This window comes from Cynoglossus semilaevis, chromosome 17, assembly GCF_000523025.1.
Source record: "Cynoglossus semilaevis isolate Cse_v1.0 chromosome 17, Cse_v1.0, whole genome shotgun sequence".
NCBI lineage: Eukaryota > Metazoa > Chordata > Actinopteri > Pleuronectiformes > Cynoglossidae > Cynoglossus > Cynoglossus semilaevis.
Window position 1 is genome coordinate 16,171,659 of NC_024323.1, and position 15,622 is coordinate 16,187,280.

The 15,622-nt window shown below is 46.8% G+C and overlaps 4 protein-coding genes across 5 annotated transcripts in view; 1 reads left to right on the forward strand and 3 right to left on the reverse strand.

Annotated features, from left to right (window-relative positions):
* LOC103393652 (choline transporter-like protein 2) overlaps window positions 1–1,534 on the reverse strand; it is a 10,247-nt gene extending 8,713 nt beyond the window's left edge. The window contains 1 exon segment of the mRNA XM_008330691.2: window positions 1,373–1,534. Within this exon segment, the coding sequence (XP_008328913.1) occupies window positions 1,373–1,400 (28 nt within the window). The 5' untranslated portion in view covers window positions 1,401–1,534.
* Window positions 1,535–3,334: 1,800 nt separating this feature from the next.
* On the forward strand, window positions 3,335–6,782 carry LOC103393651 (glutaryl-CoA dehydrogenase, mitochondrial). Its single transcript, XM_025064188.1, has 12 exons — window positions 3,335–3,514; window positions 3,745–3,864; window positions 3,977–4,009; window positions 4,089–4,229; window positions 4,322–4,384; window positions 4,508–4,678; window positions 4,768–4,897; window positions 5,298–5,514; window positions 5,599–5,702; window positions 5,778–5,903; window positions 5,984–6,144; window positions 6,539–6,782. The coding sequence occupies exons 2-12, from the start codon at window positions 3,759–3,761 to the stop codon at window positions 6,607–6,609; spliced, it is 1,323 nt and encodes a 440-aa protein (XP_024919956.1). The 5' UTR covers window positions 3,335–3,514; window positions 3,745–3,758; the 3' UTR covers window positions 6,610–6,782.
* A 2,390-nt stretch (window positions 6,783–9,172) lies between these two features.
* farsa (phenylalanyl-tRNA synthetase subunit alpha) lies at window positions 9,173–13,168 on the reverse strand. The gene is made up of 13 exons (XM_008330687.3): window positions 12,976–13,168; window positions 12,365–12,502; window positions 12,197–12,295; window positions 12,005–12,123; window positions 11,814–11,906; window positions 11,426–11,554; window positions 11,208–11,323; window positions 10,868–10,952; window positions 10,674–10,773; window positions 10,415–10,583; window positions 10,053–10,130; window positions 9,607–9,721; window positions 9,173–9,441 (listed from the first exon to the last, which is right to left on the reverse strand). The coding sequence occupies exons 1-13, from the start codon at window positions 13,120–13,122 to the stop codon at window positions 9,336–9,338; spliced, it is 1,494 nt and encodes a 497-aa protein (XP_008328909.2). The 5' UTR covers window positions 13,123–13,168; the 3' UTR covers window positions 9,173–9,335.
* Window positions 13,169–13,614: 446 nt separating this feature from the next.
* The window catches only part of ilf3b (interleukin enhancer binding factor 3b), a 13,484-nt gene continuing 11,476 nt past the window's right edge, over window positions 13,615–15,622 (reverse strand). Inside the window, exons 17-18 of one of the 2 annotated variants that reach the window (XM_025064185.1) lie at window positions 14,495–14,914; window positions 13,615–14,294 (exon numbers count right to left, since the gene is read on the reverse strand). In XM_025064185.1, the coding sequence (XP_024919953.1) occupies window positions 14,155–14,294; window positions 14,495–14,914 (560 nt within the window). In that variant the 3' untranslated portion in view covers window positions 13,615–14,154. The remainder of the gene's footprint in view (window positions 14,295–14,494; window positions 14,915–15,622) is intronic. The other variant, XM_008330686.3, reaches the window with a different exon arrangement.

Consider the following 15,622-nt stretch of genomic DNA (forward strand, 5'->3'; position numbering starts at 1 on the left):
CTAAATATGGCCTGTAATTATCAGTGATGGCCACCAGGGCACGGCTGCGTTTCTGCTCCAGGAACCTGTCATTGAGGTTTCTTCATCTGTCTCCGCCTGAAATCACTTCAACATGTGGAACAGGAACCTCAGTTCATGTCCATGTTGTTTTCTCCATCCTGTTCCACAGATGTTCTCTGTTCCACAGACCTCTGTTCCACAGACGTTCTCTGTTCCACAGACGTTCTCCGACTCCAGATGGTTCTCAAGGCTGCTGTGTAGAACCAGAGTCACAACAGACACAACAGCCTCTGAAAAACCAACAGCAGACAGGACTGTAGACAACAGTTGGATGGACCAATGAGAGCACAGTAGCTCAGACCACTTCAGTACAGCGCCTCCCTGTGTTCAGATGGGAATTGAACAGACAAACATCCGTTTTTCAAACAAAGGTTGATCCTAATCCTGGGAATCTGTTGATGTTGTTGACATTTGACCTCATTTAACAGAGGTCACTTTAGTCATCTGTATCTCTCCCTCCCTCCCTCCTCCTCCCTCACCCTTCCTCTCTCTCTCTCTGTACAACAGTACATTGAAGTTCCTCTAAACACAGTTCCGCACACGTTATGATAATAAGATCTTTTTCTGGTCTCAGAGTTGAACTTTCATTTGCTTCCTCCTAATTACGTGCTCTCTCTCCCTCTCTCTCTCTCTCTTCCTCTCCATATCTGGCCTTTACAGCAGGGTGTGCCACTGACAAAACGCATTTATAACGAGCTGGTGTGTGTGTGTGTGGGGGGGGGGGGCGTGGAGAAGGAAGGAAAGCATAATTACAGTCACACACACACTGAAGTGAGGAATGTTGGGGGGGGGGGTCGGGGGGGAAAGGGAGGGGTGGTCAGTGTGACATCTCCCCTGTCTCACCTCCAGGTGATCCTGCCCCCACCTGGCTGACAGCCGACAGAGCACATTCTCAGGTTGGAGGACTTTTCTAACAGTCCTCCAGTTTAAGACCAGTCCAGTCTGGGTGAGGAATGTGGCAACAACTGCTCAGGCAGCCCAGCAGCTGGGACACGTCCCACGGTAACACACAGCAGGAGACACCGTCCGACCCACGGTCTGTGGACGGACTTCGATAAAGTTCCAAAGAAAACTTCTCCACTGTCAGTCACCGTGACACGAACCAGTGCCGCCGTGGACGTTTAAACACAACAGGGACCACAGTTGATTCACACCACAGTCCGAAGTCTGAAAAGATCTGAAAACTGACCCGACACATGTGCCAACAGTCACATCACGCACCAAAACAAAACTAGCTGACGTTAACGTGCACACGTTCGAGATCCCAGGACAAACACAGTAAATCGTGCACGTTCCGGCCAAAAGTCCATACCATAGTGTGGTTTCTCATCCAGTTCCATGTTGGCAGTGTTTCCTCGGGACCAGAGAAGCTCACAGGCGGCGGCTACTGCATATTTCCAGCCTACTGTGCCGAGTCTCAGTCACTCCGGACACTTGGAACAAGTCCCGTCCAAAATCCCCACCGTACAGGGAACATTTAAAGGGGTTTCCTTCGTGGAGAGAGATGGCCAATCAGAACGCAGGACACAGTGGTCGACAGCAGTATGAGCCAATCGCTGAGCAGAGGCGGGGCCGTGGCTTCATTTTTAGCACCGTTAAGTGAATGAGGGTGTAATAGTTGACTACTGTTCAAATAAAAAAAACGTTTGTTGTAGTTAGTTGAATGATAACGGCTACTGTGGGTTTATTAACATTATTCGACGTCAAAATATGTGACGTTGGTCTCATAAAATGATTAATTATTAAGAAAGAATATTCATAAATAATGTATCTACCAAATGTCACAGTGTCTAGACTCTGGAATCAAAAGGTTAGTTTCACAGTTAGTCACCACAGCTGCTGTGAACCTACGGAGGAGGCGGGAAACTTGAACAAGTAAAGTTAAACACCACAATATATCATACAACGCTCGTGTGGGAGTGGATTAAAAATGTCCTTCACAGACGTTCCACCGGATTCTATCTCAGAATCAGCGGTAAGTGACGTCACTGACTGCGGCTCTGCGTTTACACCGACATTTAAACGTTGTCTTCTGGTTTCGATCAGATAAAATAAACTTGTTAGCATTAGCCTAGCAGAGAATGTACACTAAAACGTGTAGCAGTTGTGAGGAATGTAAGATTTAGTGTTAATTTGGTGTTTATAAATCTGGGCCTTTATTTTAGACTGAAAAGCAGGAAGTAACTACTACAGGACAGTCTACTGCTACTGTTGGTTCACTGAAATAAATCATGAAATCATTAAATCTCCAGAGTAATCTCAGAACATGCTGCAGTTGGCAAAAAATATAAAGTTACCAAAAACCCCACGCAGCTGTATGTGGAAGTGACTGTGACTGTAACTGTGGTGTAACAGTGTCTGTAACTGTGGTGTAACAGTGACTGTGATTGTAACTGTGGTGTAACAGTGTCTGTGATTGTAACAGTGACTGTGATTGTAACAGTGACTGTGAGCTGGTCCTGGTCACTACGGTGTTGGACAAAGATTACGTTTAGTTAGGACAACGTGGGACACGTTATTAAACCACAAAGTGGAACAGCCATTTGATCAGACTAGAACTAAGGAATAAGCGGCTGATAATGGATGGATACGACGGAGCAGTAGTTTCCCCTAGAGGTCGCCAAAGCACTTCGGCGTCATTAGAACCAAGTGAAAGGCAGATGCAGGACAGCATGGAACGATCTTGTATTTCTCGTATTTCAAGTTCGTATTTCAAACTCGATTGAAATACGACATTAGGGGAAATGGTTATGTCACAAACCACAGCGATGTTAGCATATTATTAACGTGTAGCTTCGGCTCTAAAGAGAAACTTCATACATTCAACGAAATCTTTAAGGACGGTTTTCAGTACTTCGTGAGTCAGAGTGGCAAAACTAAGCAAAGTAAAATAAAACTAAAGGTTTAAAATTTCCAAATAACAACAGAACACAACACGAACCGAACAGGTTCATTGTCATTATAAACCACCCACAACTGCATCGAACAAAGTATTGTTTACTGTCTTCTTCTAGGACATGACCCGGTGAGAATTTCACGGTCGTACTTCTCTGGAGCTCTGAGGACCGTCAGCCCTCCCTCCCGCTACACGCCCTCGTAATAAACCAATCACAGTTAGTCACATTGGCTACGGCGTCTACCGAAAGCCGCCATCTTGAGTGATGATGACTGGTCAGGTATAAGGAATGTGTGTATTGTTTTATATCATGATGTTTGTTTATCAGCAGCAGCAAAAACTCAGGGAAGTCGTGCGTCAAAAACAGACAAAGTTGTAATTAACGCGGAGAACCTGCAAATGTTCTTATTGACGACGCCACACTAAATATGGTACCACCGCCAAACCATTTTACGTGATGACGTCACAGGGTTGTTCGGCAACTGTGCGTCGCTGCATTGTCAACTTGAGAGGCAGAGTAAGGAGGACCTCAAACGGACTGTTGTCTCACACAAACAGGTAAAATGTTAACAGTCTTTTTAACAGACAGTCAACGATATTTACTGTCCACCGAGTCAGTCCGAAATACTAACATTAAAGTCTTTTAAACTGAACGATTCACATTTGGCTACGCTGTTAGCTTGTAGCTTCAGTGGAGTTACTACTCTGTATTAGCCGTGTTTCAGTAACAAATGATATCATTCGACGCAGTATAAATGTAGTATGAGCGCTTTGTTTTGTTTTTACAGTTCTATTTTCCACCATGGCACTGAGGAGCGCCGTGTGTCGTCGCTTGTTCAACCCTCAGCGAGGTGTCATCTTCTCGGCTGTCAGAGCACAGAGCGCCACCGCAGCACCTGTCAGTCAGGGTATGTTAGTACGTGTCGGATGCACAAGAACGACGACTTAGTCTGTGTCATGGAATCTCACGTTGTCATAAAAGAGACAGTGATGTCTGAAATCGTCACCTTGTTTTCACAGATGCAGAGAAGAGTCAGCAGAAGACCAAAACACGTAGGTGTTGATCAAATCATTACACCTTGAAACAAACCCAGGTTAGGTTGAAGGTTTCTAACCTTTGATTGTGTCACAGCGAAGGTCCAGTTCAACTGGCGCGATGCCCTGGACCTGGAGGGTCAGCTAACGGAGGAGGAGGTCATGATCAGGGACTCATTCCGCACCTACTGCCAAGAGAAACTCATGCCCCGCATCTTGATGGCAAACAGAAATGAGAGTGAGGAATCTCAGTGTTTTTTTCGTCAGGTTCTGTCTCTTTAATATATTCAGAATAAAGAAAAGCATCACAGTGATGTGCTTTAATTACAGTATTTCATCGAGAAATAGTGTCAGAGATGGGGGAGCTGGGGGTCCTGGGTCCAACCATTAAAGGTCAGTCTGAACACACACACACACACACACACGTGAGGGTTGTTTATAATGTCGTACACGTGTGTGTGTGTCAGACGTCAGTGTGGGCAGATGTTCTTTTCTTCTCCCGTCCTTGATAAAAAGGTTACGGCTGCGCGGGGACAAGTTACGTGGCCTACGGTTTAATCGCCAGAGAAGTGGAGCGGGTGGACAGTGGTTACCGTTCTGTCATGAGCGTGCAGTCGTCGCTCGTCATGCATCCCATCAACGCCTACGGCACGGAGGAGCAGAGACAGAAGTACCTCCCTAAACTGGGTGAGAGGAGAAACGCCACAGTGTTAGCCAGGTTTACTAGTTATTCCTGTTTAACTAGTGCTGATGATATAACCTTCTCTGACCCCCAGCGTCTGGTGAGATCCTGGGGTGCTTCGGGTTGACGGAGCCCAACCACGGCAGTGACCCTGGGGGTATGGAGACCAGAGCCAAATACAATCCATCCAGTGGCACCTACTCCCTGACCGGCTCCAAGACCTGGTGAGTGGTTAGCCGTCTACAGACTGACTTTCTGGTAATTATTGGTTAGTTATTAATTAGTAACAGTGAGTTGTTTTGTTCTGTCCAACTGTCGTGACCTTTAACATGAGTTTTTGTTTTCTTTATCTTATCCAATTGTTTTACTTTTTTCTGTTCAAGGATTGTTTTAACAAAAGACCGGACATGTCAGTAGTTGTCCACACGGTGGAGCTGTTCACTGTTCAAACCTGTTTCTGCAACCTTTGCATGAATCTGACCATAACCTTGGACTAACGTTCAGCTGTTTGTTTTTTTTTATATATATAATCCTAATCTGTGTAATCCAGTGATCTGTGCGTTCCATTTCCTGGAGCAAATCCAGGTCTCACGACTCTTGACTTTCACTTACCTCCATCGTCAGGATCACCAACTCCCCAGTGGCAGACATCGCCGTGGTTTGGGCCAAATGTGATGATGGGAAGGTGCGTGGCTTCATCCTGGAGCGGGGCATGAAAGGCTTCTCCACCCCCAAGATCGAGGGGAAGTTCTCCCTCAGAGCCTCCTCCACCGGCATGATCCTCATGGACGAGGTGGAGGTTCCTGAGGAGAACCTGCTGCCCAACATCTCTGGCCTGGGGGTGAGTGAGTCAGACGGTGACTGTCGTTGATGCTGCGTTTCTGAACTGCACTCATCTGTCATCACTGTCTGTCGCTGCGTCCAGGGGCCGTTCGGCTGCTTGAACAACGCCCGCTACGGTATTGCGTGGGGGGCTCTCGGTGCCGCGGAGTTCTGCTTCCATGCAGCTCGTCAGTACACACTAGACAGGTCAGAGGTCACAGGAGCTGAAGTTCTGAATCACAAACCATCAAGGTAACACAAAGTTCTGGTTCTGTCGCCCAGAATCCAGTTTGGCGTGCCGCTCGCGAGGAATCAGCTGATACAGAAAAAAATGGCTGACATGTTGACAGAGATCAGCATCGGCCTGCAGTCGTGCCTGCAGTTGGGTCGGCTCATCGATGAGAAGAAGTGAGTGACATATTGACCTGTGTGCAGCGTGTGGTCCAGGTGGAGGTCACGTCGAGGTCACGTCTGTTTTTTTTCTCCAGAGCTGCTCCAGAAATGATCTCCATGCTGAAGAGGAACAGCTGTGGTAAATCACTGGACATCGCCCGACAGGCCAGAGACATGCTGGGAGGAAACGGCATCGCAGATGAATATCACATCATCCGCCACGTCATGAACCTGGAGTCTGTGAACACCTACGAAGGTGAGGGAGGAGAACTGACGGGTTTCTCCAGACTGGGTTTAGGTCCTGTAACGGGTTTTAAAATGAAGACATAAGTTAAAAATGTACCAAATACAATGTATGGCCACAAGAGGGCGCCATCGATTCTCATTACAAGTTGTATCTGTAAGTTAAAAAAACACCTGAAAGTCGCATTTATTTTTCATTTGCGCTGTAAGCAGAGTTCAGTTGTCACGAGGGCAGAGGGTGCCCTCTTCTGGCCATAAATGATACCTGTATGTTTCTAGCTTCAGGATGTCAGTCACAGGAGATCACATGTCTGATGTTGAATGGATTCATCTGGATTGATACATATATTTATATATGACTCCTACCTTCTGTCTGTTCTAACTCCTGGTTCCCGTCTCCTCCTCAGGAACTCACGACATCCACGCCCTGATCCTGGGCCGGGCCATCACAGGACTGCAGTCCTTCACCGTCAACTGATGTCCCCCTGAACTCTGCTGCTGTAAAACACTAACTGTAAATGTTGTGAGTCCAGGGTCAAAGGTCAGACACAGTAATTATAACCAGTTCTGATGTAGATTTGTGAGTTAAAGAGAAATATTTTTATATTTGCTGCAGCAGTTGTTCAACAATAAACTGTTTGGTTGAGTGTGAGTTGTTTTTGAGGCCCGGTTCATCAGGGGTCAAGAGTTCACTTTAAAAACAACTGTAATAAAAAGTTACTGAAGTGGTCATGAAAATACATTGTTAAAATATGTTTTTAAAAACAATAGTTTTGCTGCATTAAAACATCAACAGTAAATATATTAAATATAAATATTATGATTGTTTTGTGAAAATTAAAATTAAATGACTAAAAATTCTCTCCTTTCAGAGTAAAATAAAAACTTTCTGTTCAAAAATACGAGTCACAAATCTGTACCTCCAGTGTGAGGACGTGATGAGGCTCCGCCCACTCCATGTTTGCTCCTGTCTCTTTAAAATGGAGGGAATTAAAAAATGGACAAAATCCCTGGTGGGACACGGTGGCCGGACATGTCCTACACAGTGTTTATATAATCCATTGTGCCCCCCCCACAGCCCACCTCCCCTTTTAATCTCTCTGTCCTGTCATCACTGAGGTTGTATGTTACTGACTGTTCGTCCTGTCAGAGGGAATAAAGTTTAAAAAATGACGTCCACACGTGGACCAGGAACCAGAACACACACACACACACACACAGGAACGGTCCAGATTCAGGGCAAAGGTCAAAGGTCTTTTCAGAATGTGGCCATTGAACTGAAGGAGGAGACGAGTCAGTGTGGGAGGGGGAGGAAGAGGAGGGGCCTAACAGTGGTCCAGTGGACACAGAGGGGACGTGGGCTTCACTTCAGCACCACGGACAGAGCAGCAGCAGGGAGCGTCCACTCAGGGACATGAAGTAGGAGATTCTTTGGGGTTTTTTTACAACATTGACACGTTTTCCTCCTCAGGTCCGATCTGTTCTGCTCCAGGTGGTAAAGACTCGTTCTCGGTGGAACGCGGTCTAAGTCTGAGTGACAAGGAAATCCAATAAGAGAGCGGCGTCTGTGGACGGACAAGCCCCGCCCTTCAACATGAATAATTATCAGTCGTCCAGCTGGAACTCCTCTCTGGACTCCCAGACTCTGACTCCGTACCCGTCGTTCATGGACGAGCCGCTGTACAAACAGTTCAAACCTCAGGTCAGGGACCTGGTCCCCCTGCCCCGGGCCGTCATCTATCTGCTGATGGCGGCTCTGGTCGTGGTGGGAGTGGCCTACGCCATAGTTGGACATCTGATCAAGGACCTGGCCATTGACATCACAGGTAGTATCCTCCAGAAAAACTGCAGTTTTTACACCTCATTTGAAGCAGTACATGTTTAAATGACTTTCAGATGTATTTGTAGAGATGGAGTCTAGATGATGACGATTCTTATGGTGTTTCTCACTGGTCTGGGGTCCAGAGAAGGACAGTTGTATTATTGACCACAGACTGGTCCTGTTCATGGTTTGTGTCTTCTCTGGTCCAGACTGCATGTTAGGACCAGCTGCTGATGAAGACCTGGACAAGAAGCAGCCGTCTCACCTCCTGGGCTCCAGCCACCCCCCCTCCTTACACCCATTTGCTCACAACGCCTTCCATGTGTGGGACCAGGACGACGTGGTCATCCCCCTGCCGACAGAAGAAAGCCCCCAGACCAGCCCCCTGCTGGTGGCTGCCCTCCCGTACATCCCCTCCATGCCTTCCTTCTTCCCAAACCTACACAGTCCAAACAGCTACAGCTCCATCAACTTTTTTGGAAGTCCAGAAGCAAACAGAGAGACAACGGGCGCCATGAAGGAAATCTGACCTTCACTGACCACAAACCACGAGCTACGACATCGAGAAACAAAGAAATGGATTCTCAAAAGTCACGGATCAAACACTGATCAAGTCTGCGGGAAAATAAAGTCGAGGAGACGAATTTACTGTGACTGATGTGACTCTGCAGAGGTCGTCATCATCATCATCATCGTCGTCATCATCATCATCATCATCAGACTGGACTGTTATTTTCAGACACAGGGATTAGACGGTCAGTGTTCGACTGAAGGCAGCCCCAGTGATTCCACCTGTTAATCCTGCGCTCTAATCACATGTCGACGCTGTAATCTGACTGACACTCAGATTAACACCACCGTAACTTCATGCTCAGTTTGGAGAAACCTTGACGTGGCCTTCAGAGAACCGGGAGACAGTTATTATTTCAATAACTTCAATATTATTTCAAAACAATAATAAAAATCCAGTCAGGTGTAATTCACAATTTAACCACATGATGTCAGTGTTTCACCCCAACATTCTGGGAGGATTCTTATTTTACTTCACAGTACTTCACCCTGGTGTACTTGTACTTCCACAGAGTCAGACTGTTGGCAGGACGTAGTGTTTTACAACCTAGATCTCCAAGAGGTCATGGAGGTCAAACCTAATCCCAGGTCTTCAAGAGAAATTAAACAAACAACAACAACAAAATCACTGTAACAACCTCAGACTGAAGTATGTGAAAAAACATTTATTGTTAATTTAATCACTTCCTGTTTGTAACAGAGTCTGGTCCAGAGCAGCACAGTTCAAACCATCATGATCATGTTTGTCAGAAGTGCTGCCCCCCTGTGGCAGAGTCGGTCTTGAACCACAGACCACAGGGTGGGGGTGTGGCTCAGGAGTCCAGGCGACAGATGGGACTGTCGTAGACCATCTGCAGGTTCACCTTGTGTCCCACCAGTTCTCTGATGTTGTTGATGCCGTACTTGATCATGGTGGGTCTGGGGGACAGACGGTGAAGGTTAGACCCCCCCACCTTCAACTTGGTCCTCTATATACTTTTGGACCAGAACAACAGAGACTGGTTCTGGTCCTGGTTCTGTTCTGTGTTGTTTCTATGTTGAAGAAATAAAACTTCATGGAAGAGAGCAGCGGTGAACATTTACCTCTCCAGAGACAGACCCCAGGCGATGACGGACACGTCCTCAGGCAGACCCATGGGCAGCAGCATCTCCGGTCTGAAGACCCCAGAGTTGCCCACCTCCACCCACTTCTTCAGCCCTGTGTCGACGAAATGGAGCCAAAAGTCAAAAACCAATCAATATCAACAACAACAACAACCTCCTCCTCCTCCCACTTCTTCAGCCCTGTGTCGACGAAACGGAGCCAAAAGTCAAAAACCGATCAACAACAACAACAACAACCTCCTTGACGGTCAAGCAGATAAACAGACGTCTTGTCCTGCCCTGCCTTTAGGACAAAGTCCTCATCTGTGGACGTGTCCCCTTTTCATGGGCAGATGTCTCTGTGCGTCCTTTGTTTGAGACCCTTCACTCCGTCATTGGTGGACAGAGGAGGACAAACAGGACACTGACCCGGGGTCAAAGGTTACCTTCATGGTAGCTGAACACCTCCATGCTGGGCTCCGTGTACGGGTTGAAGGCGGGTTTGAACCGTAGCTTGGTGATTCCTACAGAGAACAGACAGAGAACAGTCTGACGGTATGTGGCTTTAACCAACCAGCAGGTGTCGCTGCTGTGTAATAAATGCCAACGACAGCTGAACATTCAATAAAGTTCTAACCAAAGTCAGTTCTCAGAACTGTTTTTAATTTGTCAATGTGTAAAAGTTTTAATGTACTTTTATGACATCACAATAAACCTTTAACGATGATTAGAATTTATGTTTAATTAAAATAAGTCCTAAAAACGGTCTTACTGGTTCCACCCCCTCAGTCCCCCCAGGGTCACTGACCTAGCTTGGTGAAGAACTGGTGCAGGACGCCCATCAGGTCTCCAAGTGTGAGGCCGTAGTCGGCTACTACGCCCTCTATCTGGTGGAACTCGGCCAGATGCGTGGCGTCCAGGGTCTCATTTCTGAAGACGCGGTCGATGGAGAAATATTTGACGGGTGTAAATTTCTCCTGTCGATGAAGAGGAAGTTTTGACACAACTCCACAAACTTTGTATTTATTTATTTATTTGAGGACGTGCGTGTTTCCCGCGCCGCTCACCTGCTGGGCCAGTTTATACAACATGCGTGCGCTGACGGCCGTGGTGTGAGTCCGCAGGATGTTCTTCTGAGCCTCCTCCACCTTCCAGTCGTACTTGTACCTGAAACAACAGAGAGGGGGCGCCACTGATCGAGCCGACCGTGATGATGATGAGGATGAAGACGATGGTTCGGGTGGGTGTCAGCGTGACCTACCCCTGAGAACCGTAGCCCCCCTCTGAGTGAACCTTCTTCACTCTCTCCAGATAATCCTGAGGGAATTCATGAGAAAGAGCTGGATCTGAAACAAGAAGAAACTGAAATAAATTCACTAATTAATAATTTGTCAGTTCATTTTCATCTTCATCTCTAATCCTCATTTCAGTGTTTTATCATAAGACCGGACCAAAGTCGAGGGGTCGCCACTTCTACCGTTCACACTGCGGGTTGAGGCACCACAGTTTGAGCCCACGTTGAATGAGAGGTGGGGGTCTGTGAGCCCCTCACTCATACTGTGGTTGGGAAAATCAAATCCCTGTCGTGTGATGAACTTTACCAGAGAGGAAGAAGGTGTCGTGTTGGTCCCTGGCTGGATGCTGCTGGGGCTGGAACAGAGAGTCAAAGTTCCAGAAGGAGCTTTCGATGAAGTTGTTGGTCGGCATCTCAGTGAAGCTGAAAAAAAAACAACAGAAATAAAAGGCTGTTCCATCTGTGAACTGTCTTGAAGGACGGGTCTTCATGGACTTCATAGACTGGTTGGTCCCAGACTCTCACCCCATTTCTAGAAAGATCTGCCTGAACTGTGTCCGAACCTTCATTAACGGATGCAGATGACCGCACTCTGGAGCCACGCCCAGGGCCTCGAAGTTGTACGGCTTAAACTTCTTCTCTTTCCAGCTGCCGCTGCAGGAGATCACCAGAGGAAACGTTCAACAACGACGTCAACAACAACAACGACCTTCACGGTCAAATATATAAATATATTGTCCTGCTCTGCCTTTAGGACAAAGTCCTGGTCTTTGGACTCGTCCCCTTTGAATGAGCAGGTGTGTGTGTTTTTTCTGCGTCCTCTGTTCAAAACCCTTCACAAAGTCACTGTTGGACAGAGGAGGTGGAACAGGACACCACCGTGGGGTCACAGGGGTCACGGGGGTGGACTCACCTGGCGATCATCTCAGCACTGAGCTCCGTCTCCTGTTTGGTGACGGTGGTGCTGAAGGAGTCTCCTCTGGTGATCCAGTACGTCTTCACTGTCCTAAACACAGACACAGAACCGACTCTTCAACAACCAGGCACTGAATGACAGAGCCTCTCCTGCCACCTGCTGGCAGACATGGGTAGGTGTGGACATACACTTCAGAGAGCAGCTTCCTCTTCTTCAGTTCGTTCTTCTCCTTCTCCTCCAGCTCGGAGCTGCTGCCTGTCTGGACCAGGAGCAGCCTCTCTCTCACCTGGTCTTCTATGTTCTCCACCTACCGACACAGAACATGTTCTAACAACAACAGACGGCAGTGTTCACGAGCAGCAAACAGAGCCCACACATACACTCCTGAATATCCGTGGCCCCCCCTCGTGTCCTTTGTCCAGTCTGATCCACTTGTTGGACATGGCTTTGCTGAAGCCGATCTTCCCAAAGGACAGTTTCTACGGGGACAGAAGCACATGGTCAACACCAGACTTTTTTAGGTCGCAGCCCAGTTCTGCAGCACTCACCATGAGTTCACTCTGTGCCAGACCCTCCAACGGAATGGAACCGAAAACCCGGGCTTCGTGACTGCCATGTTCAGCGGTCTCTGTGCCCTCCTCTGTCAGCTCCCAGCGCTTGGAGGAGCGGAGGTCTGCGGAGATGATCTGCACGGAGGGACAACTTTAGTTTAGTTTTAGTTTAGCCAGTGTTTCAGTAACGTGTGTTGATTCTCCAGGAAGAATCGATCAGCTGTTATAATTTCGGGCCGTGTTCCATTTCGCTTCCTCGGTTCCACCGTCTACTCTGGCTCGATAACACAGACCGGTGTCGGTGATCGTCACCTGAGCTCTTCCTGTTAAACGTGTCTGCGATTAAAAAAAAAAAAACACCGACACGAGCGGCAGAAGCCGGACCTCAGCTGGGATTAGTTTGATAATTAACACCTTGGCGTTAACAACGAAGACTTGTTGCTTAAAAACATTAATTAAATCAGTAAATACATGTCTTTCTCATTGAGCCCAATTAAAATGTTTGTTTGTTTTTAACGTTGCTCTAAACTACAAACTTAAACCTTCTCATTGCATCATTCCCATTGTTGACTACAACTTCCGCTCACTACTACTCCAATAAAACTCACGTCGCCGACAGCCTGAAGACTTTTCACGGCCCCGACGACGGTCTGGTGGTCGACCCCGAGGCTGGTGGCCAACTGGAGACTGTCCACACCGTCGTCCGCCTTCTCAATCCGCTGGAGGAGCGTCTCCACCACACCGGTGTCCGCCATGCTGGAACCCTGCGTCACGAAGAAGAGAGCGGATGTGACGTCAGCTTCCATGAAGACCCACATTTATACGCGCAGTCGTTGATTTATGTTTGGTTAAAAAACAGTAAAAGTCCGACTGCTGTACATCAGTTAGGTGTTTTCGTCAGTCATTAAACCGAAGCAAATCAAATATTTGTTTTTGTGCTGCGTTCAGGGACTGTTGGATTTCATGATATTACCGACAGGCGAATGAGTTGGGAAGATTTTAACACACACGTTAACGTTAATATTTTAACATTTTAAACACCAGTGGTCTGTTAGGAATTATTTATAATATCTTATCATTTCTGATCATGTCAGAAATAATTCTGTTCATTTTCCACAGCTAGGTGGCAGTGTGGTGCAGCCGTTGTCCTTTGCCTCGTATTCTTTCTAAACTACATGATTTATTTATTTTGTTTTTAGCAAAAGTATAATTTTCTGGACTCCAAAAACTCCCAACTGACACTTGAGTTCATTTTAAAATAAAAATCCTTTAATACACACTGTTGACATTCACAAGAACAAATCCATCTCCATCTAAATGCTAGTACGTGTGGATTTCACAGAATGCATTTATGTTCTGTCCAGTAACTGTCAAAACATGTTCAAAATAACCAACACAATGTTAAAATCCGACAAATAAAAGACCTGGGTTCATGGATCAAACAAAAACAATACAATCTTTGTTGCTTTAAAGAAGATGTTTTAGTTTCACACGAGTAAAGAATGTGCTGAGTCAGCAGACGTTCACATCAGGTGTGGAGAACCGCTAACACAGATTAACCAAAAAAAAAAAAAAGAAAGAACCTAAAACACAGAACTAAACTCTACCCAGACCACTGGACTCAGCCACATGTCAAGTCTGACGTTTCATTTGTGCCCACGCGTGCTACATACAATATCAACACCAAAGCACATACGAAGCTGTGGAAGGAGTCCGTCAACGTTCTCTGGAGACTGGTCCAGACACCGCAGCACACCTGGTACCGATGACTCACACCGTCTCACCCTCTATCTGTACTGGTAGCTCATGCTGCCGTCTCCTCGGCCGTAGCCTGTTTGGTTGTGGTACTGAGAGTGGCTGCTGCTGCCGAAGCCCTGACTACCTCCACCTCCTCCCTGTGAGCCGTAGCTGGACTGACTGCTGTATCCTGAGTGAACGAGGGGGGGAGGAAAAGTTATGGATTTGAAATACACCATATGTTTGAAAAAAAAATTAAGATAGAGTTATAAAGAGACAGCTGTTTCACAAACATGAGGGTCACTGACCACAAAAGGTGCCAATGTATAGAAAAAAAACCAAGCAGTTTTTAAGTACACAACAGATCCGTGACTGGACTCTGACTCTCACCCTCGTAGCTGTAGTCCTGGTTACCTCCAGCTCCACCCGTCACCTGGCTTGGGTAGGCGGTGCTGTACATGTATCCACCCGTGCCTCCTTGGTTCTGGTTAAAACTTTTCTTTCCTTGTCCGTAACCCTGGCTGTACTGGTTGTACGACCCCTGACCTCCAGGACTGCTGGACTGGTAGCCTCCTGAAGATCCACCGTTTGTTCCAGGAGGACCTTGAAATGACGCTTTTGCTCCTTTGTGCACGGGGGGTTTCTTTTTAGGGGCTTTAGCAGCAGAGGCGGCGCTGTAGCCCCCGTCATTCTGGTAGTACGAGCCGTACGAGCTCTGTCCCCCTGGTGGCGTGGTGTTAGATGACGGGCTGTCCTGTGAGCCGCTCGATTCCCCGGACTCTCCATTTGTGCCACCATCAATGTAGTAATCTGGTAAATAAAATTATGGCACGGTTTAACATTTGACATCTTTGGTAAGTAGTCGTGTCAGTACTTGTTTTTTTCTGCACTCAGACCCTCAAACAAGACAGGAATGAACGGTGATGTTTATTTAAAAAGGCCATACAAAGAAACATTAAAAAAGCCAGAGCAAAAACACTTTCTATCCACACACATCCAACCTAGTGGCAAACATTGGTACTTCATCTGGGCCAGTGGTTCTCAAACCTGTTATACTCTGTACCACCTGAGAAAACAGAGTACTCTCAGAGTACTCTCAGAGTACTCTCAGAGTACCACCATGATGACCAACATTAGAATACAGTCCCTGTTAGCGCCCACCACAGGAGAGATGTTTATGTTGAAGTGTTGTATTAATTGTCCATGTTTCAGATTTATTCAATTAAAAATATGAATTTTCCCTGCGTACCACTAGAGAGCGCTCACGTACCACTGGTGGTACACCGTACCACAGTTTGAGAACCACTGATCTAGGCCACATGTTGTGACACAGGACACCCCATAACCTCACAGTGGTCAATAACAACGTCATGCATTCAGTGCAGCACAAATCATCAAACTGTGGCCGATATTTAAAAAGAAACATTTGCTTCAATGATTCCAGGTCAGAGTTGACGTCAGACAATTTTAAAAAAACAAACAAACAAACAAACTTCAAGACAGGAGTTCTTCAGCAGG